Here is a 27,427-nt window from a genome sequence, read left to right as displayed (position 1 = left end):
GAGTAATAATCCAGCAGTCTGCAGTAACATAAATAGTCTTCATCCCGAGATTTGATTTATGGCTCTAATCTGGTTTCTGGGAGTGTTAACAGCAGTTCAGAGGACAGAAATGAAAAGAAATGCACGCTGCCCTCGACCAGTCAATAAATTAAGATTCAGATAAAGTTTCAGTAGATCAGGTCTGTATGCATCAGCGACCTCACTCTTATGGCTAACGTCGCAACAGTCGCTTTTATAAATCATTTCATTTTATCTCCTGAATTCAAGTGCGTGGAACAGGATGGCTATCGGTGCTGGTGTGTGCGTGCGAGCGAATTATTCGTTAGTTGAGGAAGCGACGGCAGCGTCTCGTCCCGCAGTTGCAGAGCAGCTTGCTTTTCTCGTCCTCGATGGGGAACTTGTAGTCGTAGGTCAGCTCCTCGCCGCGGTAGATCTTCCTCAGGGCGAAGATGACGATGTGCTTGCGGCCGTCCACGTTGATGACGCGAGAGTAGCAGTTGGGCTCGCAGGAGTGGTTGATGAAACGGGCCGCGTTGCCTTGCATGGTCGCGTCCACCACGTCGAAGTCGTCGATACGGAACATGTAGCAGCCGATGCCCTGGCGGAGAGGATTGTAATAACATGGTGAGTCACTGCGTTCACATTTGTTTCTTCCAACTGATAACAGATATGATTATATTATCTCAACAGAAATGAACATGTTAAATAATGAAGCAGACTTTTTGGTCAGCTGGTCATAATGATGATGATGACTTCTACAAACAGTAGTGTATAATATGTTTACTAACTTTGCTGTCATAATATTTCTCCCGCTTATCAGTCAGGACGGCACGAATGACGGTACCGGCGTACTCGATCACCATTTCTCCAGCCTCGATGTTCCTTTTGCAGAAAAGGCCTCGCCCGTGAATTTGAGATCTAAGAGGATTACAGAACACGATATGGGTAAATTCATGAGTATAAAATGTATTTTTTATGTTAATAAAGCATCAGAGTTTTATATATTGTTCTGTTTTCCGTTACCTGTAAACGCCTACTGCTTCTTTGGATGTTTTCTCCAGGTGTCTGAATCTCATCGCCATGGGAAGCTCGCTGCTTGTGGCTCGCCTGTTGGACACACAGACAATGTAATGTCAGCGTGAACATGGCATCAGCTACATTACTTCCTTTTAGCAACTTTAGATCAGTGTATTTTGTGGTGTGCAGGGGGTTAAAATACTTGAATGCCCTAACCTGGAAGATTTCAGTGGGAATTCATCCTCCTCTTCATCAAATGGGCCTACTATGTCTGGGAGATCTCTGTGCTGTGATGCCAGGAAGTTGAACATGTCAAAAGTCGCTTTCCTAAATAGAGGGAAAAAAATACAATTCATTTGAAGCGTATCACAAAACAAGTTTTTAAAAACACCAAGGTTTTATCAAAACCTGAAAGTGTCTTTACCTGGAATAGACTTCAGAACGAGCACAGCCGCTCGGATTAAGGGGAAGTTCTTCTTCAATGTCATCACAGCGGTGGAAACGGAAACGGTGGCGCTTGCAGTTCGCGGCACCCTGCAGCTGCTCAAGCAGGAAGATGACAGCGTCGTGGACGACACCTAGCACCCTCGGGCCCCTCATCCCACCCAGAGGCAGCTGCTTCAGATGGAAGCCTGCCCGAGCTTCGAGGACACCTTCAATCACTGCGCGCCAAGCAACTGAGGGAGGAAAGAGAGAGAAAGGGTGAGAGAGAGCTCCAGAAAACTGAATACATGACAACTTTACACTTTAAGTTGATTTTTTTTATTATTAAGAAATACAGAATCCAAAAGAAGGAAGTAAACACAAAAAATACCTACATTAACTAATGAAGGATTATTCATTTGTAAATATGTAGTTTTGTGCACCTATGCTTAAATAGTAAAGGGTTCATCTAAGTATTTTTTGACAAAAAGAAATATATGTAAAACAGTACAATTAGAGGCACAATGCAAACAAGTCAAACAGCAGCTCCTACCCTCTATACTGTTAGCTTTGACACTGAAGCCATCATCGCTGGTGATTTCAAAGCGCAGGTGAGGCTGGTTCATGTATGTCCTCTTTTTGTGTCTAGGTGCGGGCATATCGTCGTCCGAGCTAAAACCTGCAGAAAGTAGTTTTTTAAAAATTGTGCATTTCAAAATTGTAGATACCAAATACATTTTTTTTTAATTAATCAACAATTTGTGAAGCATAGTTAAGCTGTCATCTAAAAACAGTACTGGACAAATGGTGTATTTAACAGTCTTTGAGTAACTTTTGTATTATCATTTTTTATAATGAGAGTATGACAATTAAATGTGAAAAAAATAACAGTTTTCTGTTAAGTGACAAACCTGAATATGGGCCCCATTCGGAGAGGTCTCCATGGCGAGCGCTGACCCACATGTGTGTTTTACCATGAATGTGACTACTGGGCTGTGCACATGAGGATGGACTCTCAGGCTGAGAATACCTGAACAGAAAGAACCAACAAATATAAATAAATATTAATATGATTACTGCAACACCTGAGGGTAAATACATTTTCATTTTTCTAGACATGTTCAAATTGAGAGTGGTACATTTTCAGTGACAAGACTGGCAGGAACTAGCAAAACCACTTTATAAATCGAGTCAGATTAGTTTTCTAAAAAGATCATATGAATTTTCTTATCTCTCTTCTGTCCTGTGAACACCAATCATCTCCAAAACATTTTTTCATGAGCTTGGGAAAAAATGTCTTGTTTTTTCGTGATAATGTATTTTTCAGATGATGATTTTTTAAAAAGCTGGCTTTTGTAAACCAATGAAGGAACATATACTCCTAAATATTCAGAAAACATTTAAATCAACAAATGTGGAGATAAATGGTTAAATGTTAAGATGAGCTAACCTGGAGTGGTCAGGAGGGGGTGGAGCGGTAATCCTCTGCACCTGAGGCTCCGATATTTTCTCCTGGTCAAGATCAAGAACGTCCAACATTGTTGGAGCTTTTATTCTCACACCACTCAATCTGTAGGAAGAAAACACGACACCGTAAACATTTTAGTGACTTGAGCTGATGCTGGAGACAATATATGCCCCACAAACTTTAGTGATGCTGCTGTTAAATGTATTAGGGTTTTCAAAGTTGATAAATGGACGCATTATTATAAAAAGGTTAAAGGTTAATATCATTTAGTCAGTTGGATGCATACCTGGAATCAGTAACTTCATCCAGGTCACTTGAGGGATCCTTCAAGAAGTCCACCTTAGATTTCTTCCTGGAAGGCCTTTCAGAGACTGACGACACTCTCTTGACTCGCACCTGCGAGCGTGACGAAGTGGACGTCGGTTCCACGTTGTCGACCGGGACATTGAGGACACTGCTGGAAGGCTCTGAGCTTGTAGGTGTCGACTGATCTGGTTGCTCCGTGTCCTGAAGTAGGGATGGGCTTCGATGTTTGCCCTTTGACTGAGTGCTACTGAGGATGTTGGGTTTGGTCCTGGCCGCGTCGCGGTGGCTAGCCATCGCTCTGTCGATGATAGCTTGAGCCGTGGTCTCTTCGATGCTGGACAGACTTCCCTCTGCAACGCTCTGCACAATGACGGGAGCTGAGGAGGCGGGAGTGGCACTACGTTTTACAGGCACCACTCTGACAATGATTTTTCTCTCGGTTGTCGGGGTGTGGTTACCGGCAAGTGGGGCATTTGGGGCTGGGTCACCGGAGCGAGGCTTTATGATCACACGAGGGACGGAGCGCTGCAAGGCGTTCCCACTGTGGAGAATCTTGGCAATCTGGCTTATTTTATTGTAGGTTGGTGAATCTGCACTGAGTGACTGATAGGTGTTCGATACTGGGTCTTTAATCAGGATCTGACCTTGACGGTTGACCAGCAACACCTGATGGGCAGGAGTTGGGGGTGCGGGTGTGTTAGTAGCTGCAGCCTGATTCTGAACCACCACCTGCTGCTGCTGCTGCTGCTGCTGCTGCTGCTGCTGCTGCTGACCTCCTGTCTTTGAGGTGTCCAAGCGGATGGCGATAGTTTTACCTCGCGGGACACTGGGTTGAATAGGCACAGTGCTCAAACCATTGATCAAATTAGGGGAGGTGACTGTTTGCGGAACTGCACAGAACATGGGAGCAGCAGAGGAAACAGATGCATTATTTACAGCCTCTGTCGTTGGTGGTGAGACCAACAGTTGGAGTTTGTGCTGCTCTGGAAGACACGGTTTTAGATTTGATGCGGGACGTTTATGCTTCACAATGATGGTTTTCATCTGTCCTGTGGGAGATCTTTTGGTTTTAGACTCTGGAGAGTAATCTGGGTCATTCAAGTCATCTTGATATCCTTCTATTGAGTCTGTGGATGAACTACTTTCATCTTTATCTTCGACTTTTTCGTTATTTGGGTACACTACATTGCTGTCTTCAGTAGGAACAAACTGTTCTGTAGTTGAACCCCAAAACACTTCATTTTGAGATGTTGGCATTTCAGAGTTCATCAGAACTTCTTCTTCTTGAAGTGACATGTCATTGTTTGAGTCAAAGGCTTCAAAAACAGCAGATGGTGATGAATTTTCCTGAAACTGTGCCTCAGTTGTATCTTGTTCAACTGTTGACTTTGACCCGGTGTAAATAGACTCCAGCCTCTTTAGAGCAACTGTCAGCTGTTTAGTAGGTGTATTATGATGGTTGGTGGGAATTACAGACTCTTCACTTTCTGTGTCTTGCGCTTCATCATCCATTTCCTCGCTTTCGTCGCTCTCTGACCCGCCGTCCGCCCCATCTAACTGTGATATAGACTGTGTTGACGGCAGACCTGAGGTGTCTGAACTGCTAGCTGCCTCACACACAACTGTACGTGAAAATTTAAAATAATGGCTGGAGTCTTCACCTTCAGAGTCTTTCTCCTGATTATCATCCTGCATTTCCACATCTTGCGCAACACCTTCGACCTCCCCCCGCCCACTCTGTGCTCCGCAGTGAAGTACCACATTCTCAGTGAGTAAACTCTCGTCAAAATCGAGCTTAGCATTCAGCATGGAGGCCACTGCCACCTCTGTGTCAGTGTCAAACACAGTGTAGGGCAGCTCCTGGGCCATCAAGTGGGCTACTTCCTCCTCCAGGTTATCAGGCGCTAATGAGATCCCATTGGTCGTGGCCACTGCTGCATCTTCTGCCTCGGATGATGCCAGGAAGTCTTGGGGAACCTCGGCAGAGAATGGAGTGGTTATTTTAAAGTTTTGCCTCCCTTTGGGGGAGTGAGTGATGGCTCCTTGTCGAGGTGACAGCCCTGCAGAGATGCTGGAGTTAGATCTAGGCGGGGAGCTCCAGACTGGTGATGCTGAGTTCTGCCGTGATAGAGGGGGCGAGGCTGCTCCTATGTTAGATGATCTTGGAGGGGAGCTGAACAGAGCACATCTAGAGGGGATGGTTCCACCAGAGCGGAGGGTCATGGATGCAGACGGGTCACTGTCAGACGGGGAGGAGCTGCGGCGGCTCCTTGATGACAGCCTACGAGGCCGACGGGTGTCATCCAGGTCCCTCAATGTCAGGATGTGACGTGATTTGGGAAGGGCAGACCCTAAAAGGATCACATAAAATAATTAGTGAAACGAAGACAAGAATATGCTATGTTGCAATACCTTTAACAGGTATTGAAAGGAAGAAAGGAAGAGTTTTTACACTATTTACCTGGTGATGGGAGAGGTCGAGATGATCCTCCTGCTGGTCTCCTAGTCTGTGCATAGCCACCAGGACTTTTAGATCCAGATGTATTGTGCTGTTTAGAGTTGGGTGATGGGGTAGTGGATTTAACTGGGCTGGATGAGGTGCTTAAACACTCTGGGGACTCCACATCTGGCAAAGAAGAAAATGTGTCAAATATGAGCACATAATAAAACATGTTAACTTCTATTTTTAAAGTTTCTATAAAAAAGTCTGGGAAACCGAGAGACCAGCAGTTGTGACCATTTTCATTTCATTTCATTCATTTATTATATAGTGCCAAATCACAAGTTATCTCAAGGCACTTCAAATTTTAATGGACTTTAATTTTTTATTCTTTTTAGTCTGTTCAAGTTACTTTTCACGTCAGCTCTTATCGCTTGATTATTAACATTTCTGTGAGTGCTTCCATAGGATGAGCAATAATCAGATAGACATAAAAAGAGTGATCTGTAACTGCCTGCTCACCTCTGTGGTGGCTGGGACTGTGGACTATGGTGTGATTCTCCTCGTGGTCCCATCTTGGATCTTGTTCCTCACCAGGAAGAGGCGTGCTTGCTTCTGTCACCTTACAGGTGTACTTACAGCGCCTGCGAGGGTCCACAGTGCTCCAGTACAAACGAGAACATCTAGATGATAAAAAAAGGGAAGAAGAGGTGAATGTAGTTTTAAGTATTTTAGTTTAAATTTAACAAATAAACTAATTAATAAAAGACAAAACAAGATGGTAATAATCTCCACAGTTGATACAGCCATAAAAAGGTTTTCTTGTCATGCTTTATGAAAATATTAGTCCTGAATTGCCCGAATGAAGCTTTAAAATGATGATGACTTACTGATATCCGACGGGATATAACATCCTCCCATTTGATGAGAGCTCTGACAACACTCCAAGTTTCTGAATTTGCAGGGAGCCTGGAAAAGTGAGAGAGGAGAGTTTGTGGGTTTCAGCACACGAGGTTCAGTCTAATATAAAGCAGATATTTCATCTCATGGAGACACATAACCTGCATTCCACAGATATTCTTACCAATGGTCATGTTTATGGATTCTGGCTCAAGGCCTGTGAGGAACTTTCTCCTGAGATTGATCCCCTCGAAGTCCACGTACACTCGCCGAGGGACTTCAAACCCTCTCCCAGACACCATCTGAAAGGGTTCAGTGAAGCATAAATTAACACTACACAGAAAACCAGCAGGTGTGAGGTGTCCATGTGCAAACTGAATGACAAATGAATTTACCTCTGAACTATAATTTATAACTATAATTTAACTAAAAAGTAAAGAGAAGCTGGAGGGAAAACTGTGTCCACACCTTTGCACTAACAAGGTCCCTGTGCTTGTAGCAGTAGACCTTCCTGTCCTGCTGGAACATGCAGTTTTGGGCTCGAGCACACATGAAGTGGAAATTACTCTGGCAGGTGGCCAGACAGCAGCCCACAGTGGCTCCGGACTGCCCACAACGATCACAACGCTGCAGAATGAAAGATTAAAAAGTCATATTAATTAACTTTGATTTATATTATAATCCTTATCTGACGTGTGCAAAACTGACATCCTAAATCACTTAACAGCTATAACAAATTACCATCTAGATCAACTTAACACGATCACTATCTCCACAATCTACTTAATTATAATGACTTCAATACTTCCTTACCAGGTGGCGCCCCCTTGAGACTGCACTGTGAACCTGCAGAATAGCACTATTCTCCTCATAAACCTCTGCAGACCAGAGGCAGCAGTTAACATGAGCCCATTCATTCTGTCCCAAGTACAACAGCCGTCCCGCTTCCTATAGTGATTAAAAAAAACAACAACAATTATTCAGTTAATGGACGGTGGAGGAATAATTACATTTAGTCAAACTACAACACTTTTAGCATTGAGCGTCTTCTTTCTGTATTCAAGCATTTACATTCTTTATCTGAAATAAAAAGGCAGTTTAACTCACACTGGGAGCTGAGTCTCCACATTGTTGGCAGAGTGCACACTGCCTCACATCTTCAGACTTGGTGGTTTCCAGATCACTTTTTACACCTTTGGGGAAGAAAAGAGGCATGAACAGATACATTTAACTATGAGGTCTCTTACTCTCTGCTAGAAATCAACTGTATCTGTGGGTATAAAGGTTAAAGTAAGATCACATTCCTCCTCTGCACACATGATAACAGAACAGGCTACAATAGTTTCCATACCATGTGAATGGAGAGGGAGGCTGTGCGATGCACCAGACTGGAGAGTGGTGACTGGAGATAGCAGAGAGTCAGTTTTCCCTGCCTGTGGGCCCCTGGACTCCTTGTGCTGGTATGTCCTTTTCAGCCACTGTGCATAGCTGTGCTCCTTAGATGGTGGAAGGACAGCTTCAGGGAGCATGCCACTAAAGAGTGAAGGATAGGGACAGTGAATCAGAAGGGAGGGCCAGAGATGTCATGAGTGACACTCTTACTCTCTATAAGTGATTCAAATTGCAATTCACCAGCTTAGACACTCATCTAAAGCTTCAATTTTCCCATAATTGCCACATATACTGCACATAGTGAAAGAATAATGCATGTATATTAGGGGATTGATGCATAGTTTACTGTACTTGGTGATGATGTAGTTATACTGAAATGAGCTGTTGGTGCAAAATAGGGATTCAACTACCAATTATTTTAATTGCTGATTAATGTGTCGATTACACCTACACAAAAATATTTAAGAAAGCAGAAAAGATTCATATTTAAGGAACTGGAATCAGAGAATTTTTGCATTTTTTAAATACATGACTCAAACAATAATCAAAATGGTTGGCAATTAACTTTCAACTTAACTAATAGTTGCAGCTCTTGTGTGGGGTTCAATTTACCTTGGAAATTCCTCCGAAAATGAGCTCCACTTTTTTAGACGGTGTACCGGAAACCAGCTGAAAACCTGCTCCATCAGCTGTCAGAAAAACAAATATGAAATTTCAGCTTAGGCGCATTTTCTAAACAAACCTGTTAAAGCCTTTTTATAGTCTTTTTATAGTCTACTGACTCAGCTCCACTTCCAAATGATCATGAAAACAGAAAAGGCGGGAATCAATGAGAAGTGAGTCTCTAAAAATAGACTAAAAGCGTGGGAGACAGGGAGGGGAGGGAAGCTTACTTTAACATAGTGTTCCCTAGCCTGGTTGGTCAGCCTCTCATCCTCAGGGAGAAAATCCTCCTCCTTCAACCACTTCTTCATTACAGAGATGACATCTGCATGAAAAGCTTTCTGAGCGGGCGAGAAGAGAAAAGAAAAAAAGTTAAAATATTTTGATAGTGAAGTGTTTTCATTTCTTTTCGCTGAGCTGAATGTGACATTTAGTTGATACACACGAAACTTGCTGTATTACATTCATCACTGACACACACACACACACACACACACACACACACACACACACACACACACACACACACACACACACACACACACACACACACACACACACACACACACACACACACACACACACACACACACACACACACACACACAGGATTAAAAACAGGAAGAGGTTGACGTAATCCAGGATTAACAGTTAAAGCACCAAATTCTACAGATTATGATGAAGTATACTCACTATTGAAGTGTAACCGCCTCCTTTCAACTTCTGGTCCATGGCTTTTAGATCACACACAGAGTGCTGCTCTCTGACAAGTTCTGTCATGTTTGTTTCCTGACACTGAAAACAAATACAAATGTTTAAAAAAAGATGCAGCGATCAGGTACAGGTGAGTGAAAATATAACTCACTTACTACACATCTGAAGATATTAAAGTAATTTTGACAAAAGATAGAAACTGAGTCGATAAAAGTAAAGAAAGCATATTTAATTATTTATTCAACCGTTATCTGCCACAACCTCTAACTCACCACTTTACACATGATAAGGTGCTGGGTGATGCTGGAGGACAGGAGGTCAGTGAGCACCTCCTCCAGACCATCCATCAGTCTGCTCTGCAGCTCCTCTGTGAAGCTGCTGAGTTGAGGCTGGTGCTGGCTGCAGGGCGAGCAGGTGAACGCCACTTCTTCTGATTGACTTGACAGCAGCCCAAACAGCTCATCTGCAATGACATGGAAACAACACACCAAAAAAAGAATCAGACACCTTTTAGAGGATGTAATCACGTTGGTCGATGTGCATCAGAATTGAATAATCTGCTGGATATTTTCCCTTTTAAGTAAAGATGTGGTTAAAATAATGTTTTATTTATAGTGGGCCTTTTAAAAAGATGCTCAAAGACACTTTCCGCAGTTGAAAAAAAAGTAGATGAAAAACACACTAAAGTTTATTAAATTGCTCATATGTTATAATTTTATATGTGAAATAACAGAACAGATGCACCCACTCATCATTTGCTTCCATATAATGTAACTTGAGATGGTCAACAGTCTTAATCTAACCCAACACTGAACCAGGTGCAGATCTGAGCAGGTTCTTATGTGTCAGGTTGGAATAAAAACATTGGATCACTTTGAAATCTCATCTCTGAATAAACAGTGTGATTTACCTGAAAGTCCTTCACATTGATAATGAACCCAGTGAAGACACACTGAACAGTGAATCATCTGCGTCTGTTGGCTGCTGTCGTCATAGCACTTGTGGCAGATGGTGCAGAAATTACCTGAGTAATAAAATGTTACACACATTAGTCACTTTGAAACTTTTTTCTGGATGTATTTAACATCTCTAATCTAAATCAATAATAGAAACATTTCAGGATTGAAAACATATGGCTCCGTAGACATTGGTGCAAAGACGGCCAGATATTCTGTGAGACTTATGTGTCTCTCAGAGGTTGAATAGTCTAACCTTTTTTGTGGAGAGAAGTACAGTCAGGACAGAGATCCTGCTCGTGGTTCCAGGCCATGTCCCAGCTCTTTCCAGGAGTCACACCGCAGCTTTTGCATCGAATGCATGTCATGCACACCTACAAAATATGAACCATAACAATATGAATCCCAGGGAAGATTCACTTGCAATTAAAAACAAACAATATCTTCACATTTTATGGCATGTTAGGGTCTTTCTATTAAAATGCTGAGAGGAGATTATTTATTATCTTGATATGTTTAAAGCACTTACCCAGGGCATGCTGCAGTTCATAGGCTTCGGGTATGTTGGTCCCAGACACGAGGGATGGTAGGCTGTTTGGCATCTCATACACTGCAACACAGGCTAGGAAAAAAAACAGAAGGGTGCATTAATTATCGAATAATGATTGGGGTAAATATCTGAGCACCACCTCAATGGCTTGTAAATATGATTTTTTTTTTTTTTAAATCATCTTAAGTCAATATTAAACACTGCAAAAACCCATGTGAGAAACAACAATATATTTCAATTTAAAAAAAGGTTCATAGCAAAAATAACCCCAAAAGTGAGTTTCCAAGTTAGGTATTTCATTTCTAATCCTTTTTGTTTTACATCACAATGAAAGACAACTACATACCTTTGTGTTCTTGCTTCTATGGCCGCACACATGACAGAATTTGCAGCGTCTGCAGCACCAATTCTCCTTGTTCTCCTCCTTGGGGCGCTCCTCAGGTGAGAGGCAGAAAGTGTGGAAAGGCTCGCAGCAAATCTGGCAATAGATCATCTGAGGGCGGTGGGAGACAGTAGAAGATCAGTTTAGTCACAAAACTTAATATCAGCACAGTGAAACTTAAAGTGGGGCCTGGAGATATTAACTAAAACACTCATTATTTAAGGGCACACAGAGGTTCATGGGTAAGAGCTGATTTACCTCATGTCGTCCTTTACTGGCGCAGAGCAGACAGATGGGTTGTGGTGTGGTTGGGACAGATGTGAGGACGCTGAGGCCGCCCATCAGCCATACATTCTGGACAGCACAGTCCTCCTGGTAGATAAGACAAAAGAAGTGATCAGGGTGTCTCTTCTACTAGGTGGGGTTGCATGAGCTCACTAACTTTAGAGCTTCAGCAATTTTTCAAGCATAAAGGCCAAATATTCACCATTTCTTCTTCTAAAATATTAGTATTTGCTGCTTTTATCTGCCATAAGTGACAGTAAGTTTAACATCTTTAAACTAGTAAACTGAAAACATCACTGTGGCATCTGAGACGTTTTAACAATTTATAGACCAATTAATGAATAGAGAAAATAATTGGCAGAATCATGATGAAAATAATTAGTTTCAGCTTTGACTAAGACATTGTTAATGTGTTCAAGCTTTCAGAAGAAGAAGCCCCAGATGTTACTCCAGTGTCCCATCAAATAAACACTTATTTTAGAGCTAAGTAGGGAATCTTATAAATATAAATACTCTCTCTCTTAACATCTTTAAAAACATTTTTTTTCCCATTTAGGTAGTAAATGTAATGTAGTCAATGTAATGTTGCTGCTCAAAAAGAAAAACGATGATTAATTTCATATGCATTAGAGAATGGTGAAATACAAAAGCCACAAAACAACAATGCACAAACCCACCTTGAAATCCACGCGGATCTTGTGCTTGTTCTGCAACAGGCCCTTTTGGGGAAATCCATTAGTTAACCCCGTCAGGGTGTTCACTGACGCACACTCTGCAGGATTCTGGGAACGAAGGACACAGTGTGGGTCAGTTGTTGGACAGTGTTGCAGCACTGTCTCTTTTACAGAGGTGTCCTCCGTCTCTTCAGGCCGCTCCCTTTGTTCATCCTCCTGCTTGTCGTGTGTGTTCTCCTGTAACTCTGTGTCTGGATCAACAGTCTGATGGAGCTCTTGCTCCGATCCATGCACGTTTTTTTTTGTGTCAGCTCTGTCTCTGTCAGTCAAAAAGTCTGGGTGCTGCACCTCAGACACTGAATGACCCTGAAAACACAACTCTGACTCTGAGGGCAGTGTGGATTGTGGATGTTGTTGAGAGGATGAGGATGATGATGATGATATACATTTGTGCAAATGCAAGGCTGACTGCACCACAGACTGCGGCAAACGGTGCAGACGTAACAGCAGGGTTTTCTGCGAAGAGTCTATTACGGGATGTGTTGAAAGTGGAGAAGTGGGTTTCGATACAGGCGGGGACAGTTCTGGAGGACACTGTGTTATGGGATGTGGCGAATGTGAAATAGTGAGCTGTGTTACTGGCTGGGACAATTTTGGATGTGACTGTGCAGGCCATTGATCCAGGCACTGAGGCGACTGCTGCGGCAACGACACGTCAGACTGCAGGATAAAATCAGGTAGACGGTGTAATTGTATTTGTAGCTGCCGCTGCAACTTCGGCAACGGGCTCCTGGGTGGGCTGGATTCAGGTAAAGTTTCTCTGGGCTCCATCTCTTCCGTGTTCTCCTGTTCCTGTGGAGGAGGGGACTGCCTAAGCCAACCAGCAGAACAGTTTCCAAAGCTACACTGATACGAGCGACATGCAAAGGAGGCGACCGGCAGCAGCCAAAGTGACCGAAAACAGGAGAAGTGCTACGACTTTTGAGAATAATACGTTAGCCAGGCATAAGAAATAAAGAGGTGGTGAAGGAGAATTTAGAGAGTGCATTCAGTAGCAGTAGAGACACACAAAGAGGTGTGATTAATTAGAACTATACTCTAACCAAGAACTCAAAGCTGCTAGATAATCATGAAAACTAAGCAACTACTGTGTCAGTTTGCTGAAAACATATATTTGGAAATCCAGATGCTGTCGGCTGACTATGAAACTAACAAATGATTTATGTTTCAGTAAACAATTTACTAAAATTTGGGATTTTAATGTCAACTCCACTGCACCTGGAAATGCAACTATGAGGTCGACAATTTAAACGTTTGAAAAGATGTCTTCTATCCCTAAAACACATAGAAAGAGTTCATAGTATGTTATTTTCCTTCCATCAGAGAGATTTATCTATTCATAAGCAGCAAGTTCCTGCTAAATATGTTTTATATTCTGCAATACTGCCAATAAAGGCCTGCACTAGAAGGCTATCAGTGATCTCTGCAACCTCTCGTTTGTGCAAAACTGATGTCTTTAATTTAGGAAATTGGCAAAAATCTTAAATCTCTTAAATCTTAAGTCTCTTTCGAGTGAGCACCAGCTCCCAGACAGCGATAAAAATCTCACAAAAACTACTGACAGAGCCTTTGTGTTTAAATTTTACTCATGTGCTTCATGTGCATTTTTCAAGTTGCATGTGTAATTATGTAAAAGCATGTGCTCCAAATAGATTTACTCATGTTGTTTACCTTTACGGAACTGTAGGCCTCTACCGAATAAACTATCCACAAGCATGTCTGCTTACATTCAGCTGAGCGCTCATCCTTCAGGCACCATTACATTACTGTAGTGGAAACATCTACAGCTAAAAATACCTCTCAATACAATTAAGGCACAACCTGCAAACACTGGAAATGGAAACATTTTCACATATACAGATATTCATCATGCAAGCTGCAATGATGAACCTATGTTTCCCAGTGTATGCATGTGTACGTCAGGACTTGAGAAAACCAAGACCACCAACAAACACACATAAATCAAATTTAAGCAGCATCTGCACATAAATATGAAACTAATTTCTTTTCTTAGTCTCACAGGGATAATTAGAAAAGCACAACTCTCAGCTTGAATCAATGATATTTAGATGGTGGAAAGTCTCCTTCAACTCTAAGACTGAACTCCATGAACCATGTTAACATCCAGCTAAACTCCGCCTCGCCCACTCCAATAAGACCTCCAAGAAATCTGAACATTGTGATTGATGACCAACTAGATTCCACGCGGCATACTGCCTCTATCACTTGGCCATGTTTCTTCGCTCCACATAACATCAACACCGGGCTGAATATGCCGCTCACTTCCCTGTACTGGCAGAGGTCATCTCTCATCTATCCTCGACTACTTTAACAAATTCAGTCAGCAGAATCCCTTTTTTCCATCTTCAAAAATTGCTCTAATATTTTCCAGCTGAAAAAAAGAAGTACATTTCCAGGCACTCAAATGTTTCGACATGTACCTGCAGCCTTAGGACACTGGGTGAACATGAAATTGTCGGTTTGGACAAAAAGCAAATAAATGGATCCTGATTCACGCAATTCAGATCTCCATATTCACCGCATTGTATTTTTGAGAAGTCAAATGAACATGCCAGCGAGAACAAGCAGAAGCAAAGAGTCACAGCCCACAATGATGGCTGCATCATAACTTCAGTAATGACACAACAAAACAGCTTCTTAAGATTAAAAACAATAATCTGCAGTGTTAACTCAGATGCTGGCTTTTCCTCTCAATAAAACTGAACATAGAAGCACAGATTCATGTTTTACTTACGTTACTAATTTAAGAGGAATAGTTCAACATTTTGGAAAATAAGCTTTTTTTAAGATGTTAGATGAGATGTCTAGACAAACAGATGGGGGGGAAAAAAGACAGTTTGGGGGTTTTATGTAGAGTTACATGCTGAAGCAATGTTTTTTTTTTTTGGTCAGGTGCAGTGACTTCCTGTAGTCTTGTCATCATCATGAGGAAGAAGCAACCAGCAGAGATTCCAGGAAGATAAATATAAACACGTCATGATTTTTCCCTTTCCAGTTAAAATATAAAGTTACAGATTACATTTCAAAACCAGAAGCAGGCCACAAAACAATTGAGCTAAAAGCGTGACGGAAAAGACAGAAACTGGAGAAGTATCGTGCTCCTACAGAAAAGGAACATGCTGCAATTTATCTGTGAACATATCTTAATTGATCTATTATTTATAGAAACAGATTAAGAACATGCAAAGTGATTAATTTGAAGAATAAACTTAAAAGATAGAAACAGAAGGTTAGGCTGAATTTTACAAAAGATGTTAATGTGACGTAGACCTGGGTTAAGTGTTATTTGGAAATAATAATTGCTTGTTTGTTGTCTAAAATCATAATTATTCAAAGTGCCAATTACTGTTTTTTTTTTGTTAAATATAGACATTAATCAAAAACAACATTTGTAGTCTTATTTTCCATTTAACATCATCTAGCTGGAAAATAAGCAAACTACTACTAAGTAATCATCATTTTCCAAATATACAATTTCACCCAGGGTATATTAGGTAGTACACTGAGAGGCAAGAGCTAAAATCTTCAGTATGTCGTTACCTTGTAAGCTCGGGGTCTGCTCCCGCCTCCTCTGGAGAACAACCGCCGATGTTTCGCCGCCTCTGGGGGAGGGTCGTCTAGCACCGATCCACCATGTTGAGGGGGAAGATCTCCAAACAAACAAACATAAATCTAAGACACGGTTCTGAAAGCTACACTCAGCTCTTTTTACATTTTAAATGACGCCTTTTCTCCTTCAAAATTAAAATGAATATGCAGCATCTGAGGTGATTTATTGAATAGGTTTGAGCATGTTTATGTTTATAATGTCAACTGGTTACATTTGATATAAAAAGGTGGCCGTCAGTAACAATGCATCTATCACAGATGAGTGTAGTGAAGGTAATGGAACACTTATAAATCTCATCATTTAACACCCCATTAGTGTTGTCACAGAGCATTAAAGGATGGTTCACAACTCTTCAAGGAGTGAATACTGTGAGGAAAAAGTCTTTCAGTGTTCATTTAGGCTCCTGACTGTTGTTCTAAGACAACCTTGAAAACCTGTGAAACTGTCCATTAAATGCAGCCGGTTGTGGCAATTTGTGATACGTCCCTTTTGTGTGTTTTATTTTAGATGGTTTAAAAGAGATTTTCATTGTAAACCCTTTTTCGGAGGTCAGTTTGTTTTACAGATGAGCAACAAAGCTCTTAATGAACACCTGTTAGCTTTAAGTCACATTCACATCACAATCTATCTAGGAAACACTTTGACAAGATAAACCGAGACGTTTGAGCTTTGGTTACCTTGGTTTCTAAGTGCAGCTACATTTGGCTTGGCTGTGAGCTTATCAGGCTTCTCCCCTTCCGATTCACTATCGTCTTCGTCGTCAGATTCAGACTTCAGCAGGCTGCTGTAGGATCGTGGTGTGATGTTGCGCAGGGAATGTTTCCTGACTGCTGTCGTCACGGAGGACAACCCCTCGCCCGACCCTCCCCAGTCCTCTTTGTCACCGCTGGACACGGAGGCAGAGTACCGCCTCGCCTGGACTGAAAAACAGGAGCATCATGTTTAATTATGAATGTTGTTGATTCATTGATTTTCTTCATTTTGAAATGAATTACTGCAAATAAATCTGGCAACACAGAACTATTCAGATCAATTATTAAAGTATTATTATTACATACCTTTGAATGGTCTGACGACGCGTTCACTCTTTGCCTTTTCAATACGATCGCACTTCTTATATCTGATGGCAGAAGAGGAGAAAAAGATTTTAACACGTGGCCTTCTTATATGCGTATGTACCCATCTATGAATATGTTTAACTGTAAGAGTCAACTTGCCTTTATTAACTGGATTGTTTTTGATTGATATGTTTTACTGGAAAGAAATGAAAAGTGTTTTCATGTTTCACGTACAAAAAATACTAAACCTAGAAGTTAAACAGCACATTTTGGCACTCTAAACTCTTATCTTAACAGACCAAAATGTAAATCATGCCTGTACTTGCTGAACTCGCAGGCTGGATGATTTGTTCTGCCTGTCTTCAGAGAAACTGTTTTGACATTTTGGCAGGCTGTAACTTCATATTTATCGTACAGTGAGTATTATTGATACGATTGCTATGAGCAGTATCAATCTTTTCGTCTAACTCTTGACAAGAAAGCGAACAAACCATTTCTCAGCACTGAAACATTTCTTCACTTGTCAGATATTGGCACACCCAAAGTAAATATATATTGACAAAATAGGATGAAACTAGATTGTTGTATTTATTTAAGAGGCTGATTTCGTTATACTGCAACATTCTCTGCACTAGTCTGCAAGAATTGCTGATGCCTTCAAACGTTTCCTAGAATGTCAAAATCCCATCAGAGGTGTGTCAGTAATGCCGGTGCAACATGATGAGCATGTGCAGTTAAATTAGCCGTTCCACCAGTCTGTCTCTGCAACAACAATAACCTGAACTGTGTTTCCTTTAACTTACATGCAACACTGTCTCTTGGTGTTTGGCCCCCCGAACTTGGGCTTATCCAGGCAGTTGACACACTTAGCGCAGTCCTCCTCTATCAAACAGCCTTTGCACCGTCCACAGCGCCGGGACCGAACACCTCCGGGTGCATATTGACTCAGTGTGTTCCTTTTTTTGAACCGGTGGCCCTTCCTCCTGCCCCTCCTCCTCCGCTGGATGTGTTCCTGAGAGGCGACCCACTGAACCCTGCCCTGATCAGCGTCGTCGTCATCGTCGTCGTCGTCATCATCTGCGATGTCTGTAATCACAGAGCAGAAAAAGTTGGGTAGAAAGCAGACATTATCAAAGAACATGAAGTACATGAAGTGACGTGGGGGCAACATCTTTGGATGCCAAAACTGACTAATCAGTCTGCAAGACACGCTACAGATCTAACTGAGGAAACACTGATCGGAGGTGCTCGTACGCTTGTTTTACCGCTCTCGTCTCCAAGAAGCAAGTCTGGTTGCTATAGTTACAGGTTTCTAATGGCTGCTTGAATGTTGAAAATGTCTGAGTCACTCTTGGAGAGAGTTGGGTGACTGGACGAACATATTAAGAATCTGTGACAAGACCTTTTTTGACTTAGAAACTACTAGCAATGGATTTAAAATTTAATGAAAGTCCTCCGGTGTAAATATTTTAATGCCAGCTGGCACAAACTACTTGGCTACTTGAGTCCACATTTAAAAAAAATGTGTCATAATTTTAAATGAATAATGCATGTGGTCTAACTTTGTGTAAACTTTACTCTAGATGTGACAAACTGAGTCTATTTGTCAAACAGCACTTCCTCACCTCATACTGAGTGACGCTCACTTGACCAGTGTTGGGTAAAGCTTTCCAACAGCAGTGGCTAATCTGTGTGTGACAAGAGATATTTTTTTTTTGCTGGCAAGTATTTTAGTTACAACTACATTGAGCTAAAAAAGCAGCTTGTTTGTTTTTTGCTCAGCAGCTATGGAACCCAATCCTTTTGCCCAAAGCTTAGAAAAAAGATGCTTGTTTGTTACATAGTTACTTTTTTTAAATGTTGTGTGTTTGCAGAAGCTTAATTATGCAAGTTTGTAAAAATATAAAATATTTTAGCTGGTGAATATTTCCATTAGAATAAATTAGCAGAGCTTTTTTTTTTGCCAAGCACAAATTTTAAAGTCCGAGCAACACTAATGAAACATTTTGGATAACAACAGGCTGCTGTAATAATTAAAAGATAATTAACCTACCAGAGCATGAGGAGATACCCAAGTGGATCTATTTTTCTTGACAATAACTTAATGAATGATGCAGTCACAGTAACTCAAACAGTATAGAAGCAACAGCTGGCAAATACAGCGATTCAGTCCTCTTTGTGCTTTAGCTAGAGTCTCCTCCTTTGTGTCGTAGGTGGTTTCAAACCACATAATAATAATAATAAAGGAGACACTGAATCTTTTGCACACTGAATAGTTGAATAAAGCACATTTGTTAGCAGGCTCCGTTTGTATTTTTCATGTCATCACAAGCGTGACTCCACTCTCCTCCTCCTTGTGTTTACTTGTCTTACTTTGTTGGTCCACAAGGAGATACACAGACACACAGTTGACTTTTCAAAACACAAATGCAAACTAAATTTAGTTTACAAGCAATTTAACATGGGAAAGAAATGTTAGCACAGTTATACAATAATTACATGGGTTGTTGCATAAACACAGGATTCAATTCTGACTGAAAACTGGCATAAAATTGACTTATACTTGTTTAAAAAAGTGTAAAAAGTTGATCAAATCTTTGCACATAAACTGTGCAATATGAATCCGTTTAGGTGCTCACCCTGGTCTAATAAAGCAAAGGGGAATTTCATTACTGGTTAAAAACAACACATGCAGAGGGACTGTACCTTCTGCTGCCGGGGAGAATGTGATGCCCTCTCTCTCGTGAAGTGGCAGAGCGCTTAGTCTAGGAATATCGTCTGGCACCATGGCTCGAGGCTGCCCCAAAGCTACTGCTGCTGCGCGACAGACATGTTTGATCCTCGGACCACCCAGCGGCTGCTCCTGCACACAGAAACGGATTTTTAAAAATGACTGTGAAACATGGAAATATTTGGATTTCTTATTATAATATCAATATCACATAGTGCCCGTGTTAAGCACAAAGAATATGGACAAATCCTTAAATAATTACCAAAAGATTAACAAAAATCTAAGCTACTGTTATTGTCTTGTACCTCTCCATGTTGATTGTTTTATTTATTTTGAATGTGCAACACAAATAAAGCTGGATTTTAATTTAATCTATTCCAATAACTTCCTCTAACTACACACGAGCTGCTAGTGCTGGGCGATTATGGCAAAAATCTAAATCATGATTAATTGAACTTTTAACCTTGATTACGATTATTGAACAATTATCTCCACCCTTGATGAACAATTATGTATTTTCACAGTTTCTTTTGTTGCCCTAACACGATCTTTTGTGATATTTTAACACCTCAGTATCTTTAGGGAGTGATGATGTTTTAAGGAGTGACGCTGTGGTTAATGTCTAGTTTACTTGATCAGAACTATGTAAAGATCATGGTTTGGGTTAAAATGATCACTGGAGACAAGTTTTAAATTCCTTAAAGATACGCAACCTTTATTGTCATGGCAACAGTGACCACCACGATTAATTGACATGAGCAAGATTAAGTCGATTAGAGTTTCTAAATGTCGGTTTCGATTATTTTTTGATTAATTGCCCAACCCTACTAGCTGCTCTTCATTTCCCACTGATTTGTGTTCATGACAGACTGTTATGAATTAATCCCTGTGTTAACACTGTAAACTGGTTTCCTCATGAGCACTGTGCACGGTAGAAAGCAATGCAAACAAACAAGTAACACGGCTGTTACAGAGGAACTCCTCCCAAGCATATTATAACTGAGGTAAGCACCAAACCAGAGATGATTACAACATATGTAGTTTAACAGATGGGACAAAGATGTAGACAAATACAAAGTATTAAAATAAAAATTTCAAGTTCAAAGCAAAGTTACCTGAGCGTTCATTTCTATAGGAGGTACGCCGACTCTCCTCCTCCTCCTTCTCCTTCCACCTGCTGCCACATGTGATTCTCTGGAGCCCAACTATTGATCCAGACACAGAAATAAACAAAGTTGTAAGTAAGAGATATTACTATATTATTATGTTACTATGACTTCCAAGGTAATTAGTTAGTTACAATATACAGTATGTTGTCATGTACAATGCTTTTCAGGGTTGCCATGGCTCTCAGGTTCTCAACAGACTAATGCTTTTACAAGGCGTTGATGATTATTGTTGATTCCTGTTATGAACTGGACGTTTTGGCAGGAAACAGAAAAAAAAGGGAAATAAAATGATACTCTAGCACAATTGTGCACATTTTGTCCAATTTGATCTCATAATGAAAATGATCAAATTATCCCTACTCCTACGTCTGTGCATACACTGTTGTTTTTCATTTCCTCGTTTGACAGATTACCTGTGACAACTTGAGCTGTTTCTGCTGATCAATTTTAATGAGCTGAACTTTGGCTTTCTTCAGCAGGTGAAGCATCCTCTTATTAGCTCCACTGAGACCAATTCGATGGCTGGGCCCGCTGACTTCCATCAACACCTCTCGTCCATCCCCAGCCATGCTTCCTGCTTCATGTACCAGACACAATGAATCAAACAGCTTCAATTAGATGATGAACAACATGTTTCGAAATTGAAGGACCACCGCCTGAAAACAATAATAACAACCACACACTGAAGCAGTCACTTCAATTTGGCCATCTCTTTTCAATTTCTAAGATATATTTAAAATTGATGATCTAATAATTATTTCAGCTATTTTTTTAAACAATAAAACCAAATATTTTGCTGCTTCCAATTTCGCAAATGTGAGTTTTGTATGTTTTTTTTTGTCTTCCGTGACAGTAAACTGAAGGTCTTTGTCTTTTGAATTGAAAAGACAGAGACATTTGAAGATGGATTCATTATTTTCTGACATTTTATAGACAAAGCAACTGATGCATTAAAAAATATATGGTAGTTTCAAATGAAAATAATTTATTTTAATGTATTGCAGCCCTAAAAAGAAAAAAAAATGTTACTGACTACTGAACAACAGATTTTTGAAAAAAAAAAAAGAAAAAGAAAATTACAAGAAACTCAAATATTAACAGAAAAAAAGAGATATCCTTACTTTTGTTGCCTGTATCTCCTAGTGGTAGATGCGACGGTGCTTGCAGATCAGCGTTCACCATCACTGCTAGTTTCCTCACAACGCCGGGGGAGTCCATCTCCTCCATCATGAGCTTTGACCTCCGCCTCTTCCTGACCTGAGAGGTCAAAATGCCGCCATGATGAATGTAATCCCCCTGACTGTCGAACTGGCCTTTCTTTTTCTCTGCCAGTTTCAAGGTCAGCTTCTTGAGGTTCTTGTAGATCTCTACGTGGCTCGTGCCTGGACTGGGCTGCGATGAGAACTTCACAGCAGACGGGCTGTCAACCCCACACAAAGAGTCGCTGTCCGACTGTAGTGAGTTGCCGTCATAACCTGACTCATGAAATGACACACTCTGTTTTTCGTCCTCTCTCTGTTGACTCTTCAGCCATGTGGACAGAGGACCCTTTGGAAAGGGAATCATTTCCTCATCCAGGAACCTCTTCGGGGCTTTGATGACACGAGACGACCGAGCGCTCATTACAGGAGTGGAGGAGTTATTGGAGCTCTGCTGCACTTGTTCAGGTAATGAACTCGGCTCACCTAAAGATGGAGCAATATTCTCAGCGTGCGGATGCTGCTCGTTCCCATCCTTCGTCTGTGCAGCTGGAATGGAATCTGGTACGTATGTGTAAAAAACACGCCTTGTGCGATTACGACTAATTTTTGGACTTTTAATGAGTGGAACAGCTTTCCGTTGCCTTCGCCTGTGCCCGAACAAAGATTTGCGTTGATGTTTTTTTGGTGACCTTTCGGTGGCTTTACACTCGAGGGGCATTGCTGCTTCATGTCCACTCTGAGCGCCGGCCTCAGCTCCGACCTCGGGAGACGCACCCATGTCCTTCCCCATCCTCTTCCTCTGTCGTCTGTGAAAGGATGTGAACGACAGCGTGACAGCTTGGGATGTGCGTCTGGTTTGCCCGAGTCGAAAACTCTTGGCTTGTTTCACAGACCCCTGCAGCACGGCTTGGTCTGACTCCGAGTCCTCTGACACCTCACCTTGTTCTTTGACCTTGGAAGCTTTTTCTTTGCCCTTGACCGCAGTCAGAGCGCTCACCAGTTTATGTTGCTTTGTGCCCCTAGCTGAGGTAGTGGCTGTTTGGGTTTGCGTGCTGCCTGAGTCTGCTGTTTCTCCTGCTCTCCTGATGAAGTCAGCTGATCTTGTGCTGCTCTGTCTAGCTGAGGCATTTGCAGTGACAGCGACCTGCTTGCCATGCAGTTTAAAGACCACATTGTGTATTTCTTTGTCTTTTACCAAGCTCTCTTTCACACCCTGGCCGTCTTTAGGGACCCTTGGTACAATTTTCCCGATTATGGCTGCTTTTTGGGTCTTGGGAATAATTTTTCCAACGAGAGGTTTTTCTCCCCGTGAATGTTCTGAAGCTTGAGGAGGCTTCGCTTGGCTGAGTAACAACGACTGAGTAACAGATTTCTGTGGACGAACTGTTGTGGTCCCAAATCCGTTGAAATCTTCTTCCTGGAGAAAACACAGAGAGTACAGTAACATTTAAGTGATTACTATATAAGATTTGGACAAGCGCTGCAAAGATGAATCGATGAAACAATCGCCAGAGAATTAATAGGCAACTATTTCAATAATTCATTCAAAATTTTAATTAATTTTCTTAAGCAAAAGTGCAAAAAATAATGTGGTTCAAACTTCTTCAGTGTAATGATTTCTTGCTTTTTCTTTCCTTTATATGATTGCGTATTGAATAATTTTAGGTTTTGGACAGTTAGTTGTATAAAACAAGAAATTTGAGGTCATCACCAAGGAAAATATAATAAGAATAATCTGTAGACTAAACGATAATGAAAATAATCATTAGTTAAAGCCCAATACACACTCACTACAGTTATGCACTTACACAAAATGGAAGAAAATGAACTTAAAGCGTGAACAATACACATATTGTGTGAGGCAAACATGAGTCATTATGTGACCTGTGTAGACATAAGTATTGATTAAAATAAGTGTAGCTGTTCCATGTCAGTCTGTTCTCTGTCATGGGAGACTAAAAATGTACATGTCTCATTTACATAGGAGGCTTTTCAGAGTAATACACACAATATTTTATCCCTAAAACTAGATCAGTGAGAGGTTTGAAGTATTGAGAGCACCTACTCACAATCAGTCACCTACTGCAGGTAAAGCCCCTCATCATGTCAGTGTTTTGGAAAAGTGAAATGACACTTTAAAACAATTATTTTAGATATCAGTTAAGTGTCTAATAAGAATCAAATAAGCTCAATGACAAATCCAAACAATCAAATATTCAACACAGAACCTGGAAACTTAAAGACTAGAAAAATGTAGTTTGACCTTGGGCGAGAAAGTGCAATAACAATTAACAATAAACTGCACTGTCTGCCCAATATTTTGTTTTAAACAATGATCATAAAAAGGGTTAAATAGAAGCTCGGGTAACCGTGAATGACACCCTCACAAAGCTTGCACCTCCTTCTACCACAATTACATGTTAAAGCACAGCTGAAGTTTTGTGCGGTGGATCTTAAACTCCACATAAGCTACTGCTGGTATTTTTCTGCCTTATGACTCAAAATAATCCCTGACCCCTTTTGAGCAATTTGTCATTTGATTAACTGGTATCGCCCCAACTGAAAATACAGTTGGGCATCAGCACAGCTCTCCACTCATACTGAGGTGTTGCATCGGTAGAGTGCTGAAGAGCTGCAGCAAATGATTCAGATTTTGGTTTCAATCTGTGTCATCTATGAGAAATAACTCAGCAGATTCGATTCGGGTTCGATTTATGACCCCTGCCACATGTGTCTAATTTCTAGTAAAATATATTAGATTATTATATTTTCTCTGCAATCAGCCAGGAGTGTAGCACTTAAGCTTTTGTGATATTAGAAAATGGTTCATTTTCCTCTAAACTAGTGAATTTTTAATATTGTCAAGTATTCATTCAAACTCCACTTACAGCCAAAGTTTAAGTGGAAGCGTTGAAAAACAATCAGCCTCAAGCACCCTCTGAGTCAAGCACCTTTCTCAGATGCAAACACTGTACACTACAGCAGATCAAAAGCACACTCCAATCTGATTTCTAATGACTCGCATCCATAATAATCGACCCAATTAATTTAACCAAGCAATGAAACTCGTCTCATGAAATCCATCCCTTAGCGCTGCGCCGCAGGTGAGTGTGTGGCACTAACGAGCATCCACAACAAGCTTTAGCATGAGCCATGTGACCCTGTATTACAGTCCAGTCTAAAGGGATTGCATCAGTGAGGACTGACTCATGTCACACACTAAAGCCCCTACGCTGGAGATTAAATAATATGATTAGATCCATTTGTCATTATAATTATCACCGTCCTGTCTGACCGGATTTAACAGAGGACCACCACAGAAGTAAATAATATCAACCACACTGACTTATAAGAAGACGATATGAAGATATGAGCATGCGTGTGACATATGGGTGCTTTCCACTTATGGATAACACCCACGTCTCATTATGAATTATTCCAGCAGTAACCAGAAACTGTTACGAGAACATAGTAGTGCAAAGGCCAGGAAATCCCACATCTTAGAGAACAGCAAATAGTGCCGCAACAAATGACTATTTTCTCAATTAATCAATTAGTAGTTTGGTCCATAAAATGTCATTACATTTTGAAAAATGTCAAGCGCTGACTCCCAGAGCCAAAGGTGACATCCTCAAATGTCCACAACAGTCCACAATCCAAATATATTCAGTTTACTGTCATAAAAGAGTTAAAGAAACCAAAAATATTAACATTTGAGGAGATGGAATCTGAGAATTTGGACATTTTTGCCTTTAAAAATTACTCAAAACAAAGATCAAAATAGTTAAATGATTGGCAACTAGTTGATAAATCGACTTATTATTGCAGCTCTAAAAGCAATCACTCCTAATGTGAGTCAAACCTGAATAATAATAAGATGTTAAATCGCATTGTACAAGTCTTAAAAACCTTAATTACCTAAATTGCACCTCTTCAAACAATGTTGAACAAACTGTAAAAGTGACGTGGCATTACAGCTAGTCAACATCTCTCATACAGTAAAGATTTTAATCATCATAGTGCAGAAAACCTCCCCTGACGTGGCAATTAAGCACAAGAAAAACCACATATCATGACTGCAGATTGAGTGAAACTTTACAATTAAAGTGCATGTCTCAAGAGCTGTGCAAGCAATTTGATTGTGCTTGCAGAAATTTGGCTGCAGCATGCAAAACATTATAATTAGGGAAAGTCTTTAAATTAGAGTTATGAAGCAAAGACATATTTAAAAAGTCAGAAACAAGGTTAACGTTTAAAAAGGGAAATGTGTATAAAGGATGTAATTCACTTTTTGAAATATGCAAATTGATGTTTCTTTTAGATAAGTTAAGATAAGATAAGATAGTCTTTATTGTCATTGTACAGTCACCTATACATCGAGATTGGGAAGAAACTGACTTTAAAAATGCAGCTTTCTACGTCTGTGTAATGTTTCCCTTCTCGTTGCATCCCACGTTAAACCGACTGTTAAAACACAGGAGCAGTCAGCTGACAGCTTCAACGTGGAGACTGGGACGCTGAAGTTAGTGGATGATTTAACGACGACATGATTAGATGTCCGCTATCACTATAGGATGGGGGGGACTTCCATTCAACAGACACACACACACACACACACACACACACACAGACACACAGAGACACAGAGACATCTTCATGGTTTCCACAAAAACAAAACGCACCCACGATTGTTATCATACCGCCTTAAAGTTTCCGCCTTAATGTCCCTTTTCATGCACAAAGTCAGCTGGACGAACACTAACAGTCTCTGTGTGATATTTCTAAATAGATAACAAACTAATAATAATATCTGCAGAAGCAATCAGACTGAAAGTATTCACCCATGAAGAAATCGGAGGCAATCGCTGCAGGCAGGCGGCTAGCCACAAAGCCTATTTTGGGTCAGTTTGCAAAGCTACGGCTAACGTTAGCTTAGAAGCTATTTGTGGGATGCAAACAACCCGCTTTTAAAAATGACAACAAACTGGATTATAGTGTAGTATTTTGGGGGGTTTTAAAGCATCTTTCTGACATAATGTGGTTCTCCTATTCACCTCCTCGCTGTTGCTGGAGTCGAAGCCCGCATCTCGCTGCCGCTTGTGCTTCTCCGTCACCCCAAGCAGGCGCAGCAGCGACGGATCCTCACTCAAGGCGAGGCCGATGTTGACGGGCCTCGGCCCTCCGGCGGACAGCTCCCCGTCATCACAGCTCAGCCTTCCCCGTCTGATGCGCTTCTCCGACCGCAGCCTGCTGCGAGCCGAGCCGGGGCGGCCAGGGAAGCGAGCCCGGGCGGCGGTAGCGTGAGATGATAATCCGCCTCCCGATGCCGCCATTATTTACCGAAACAACAACACCGACGGGCGCGCGGGCAGACCGTGACGGTAACGACGACAGAGGCAAGATGGA

The 27,427-nt window shown here is 41.1% G+C and overlaps 1 protein-coding gene across 2 annotated transcripts; it reads right to left on the bottom strand.

Annotated features, from left to right (window-relative positions):
- Positions 1 to 237: 237 nt before the first annotated feature.
- Positions 238 to 27,427, bottom strand: kmt2ba (lysine (K)-specific methyltransferase 2Ba). Of its 2 annotated transcripts, none has more exons than XM_053335014.1 (36): positions 27,076 to 27,427; positions 21,941 to 23,438; positions 21,233 to 21,396; positions 20,766 to 20,855; positions 19,626 to 19,782; positions 17,723 to 18,005; positions 16,920 to 16,981; positions 16,539 to 16,781; positions 15,792 to 15,901; positions 12,174 to 12,278; positions 11,470 to 11,583; positions 11,176 to 11,322; positions 10,809 to 10,901; positions 10,536 to 10,653; positions 10,234 to 10,347; positions 9,596 to 9,786; positions 9,303 to 9,404; positions 8,840 to 8,950; positions 8,559 to 8,635; positions 7,906 to 8,087; positions 7,662 to 7,747; positions 7,368 to 7,502; positions 7,023 to 7,181; positions 6,739 to 6,856; positions 6,545 to 6,623; positions 6,177 to 6,337; positions 5,676 to 5,840; positions 3,195 to 5,565; positions 2,891 to 3,010; positions 2,352 to 2,470; positions 1,994 to 2,119; positions 1,442 to 1,694; positions 1,234 to 1,344; positions 1,024 to 1,107; positions 789 to 918; positions 238 to 598 (listed from the first exon to the last, which is right to left on the bottom strand). In XM_053335014.1, the coding sequence occupies exons 1-36, from the start codon at positions 27,352 to 27,354 to the stop codon at positions 323 to 325; spliced, it is 8,733 nt and encodes a 2,910-aa protein (XP_053190989.1). In that variant the 5' UTR covers positions 27,355 to 27,427; the 3' UTR covers positions 238 to 322. The 2 variants fall into 2 exon arrangements, with proteins under 2 accessions (XP_053190989.1, XP_053190990.1); XM_053335015.1 differs by having other exon boundaries at positions 21,233 to 21,393.

Source organism: Scomber japonicus, chromosome 15 (assembly GCF_027409825.1).
Source record: "Scomber japonicus isolate fScoJap1 chromosome 15, fScoJap1.pri, whole genome shotgun sequence".
Lineage (NCBI taxonomy): Eukaryota > Metazoa > Chordata > Actinopteri > Scombriformes > Scombridae > Scomber > Scomber japonicus.
The sequence above is the reverse complement of the archived record's forward strand: the minus strand, read 5'-3'. Positions and strand labels throughout refer to the sequence as shown.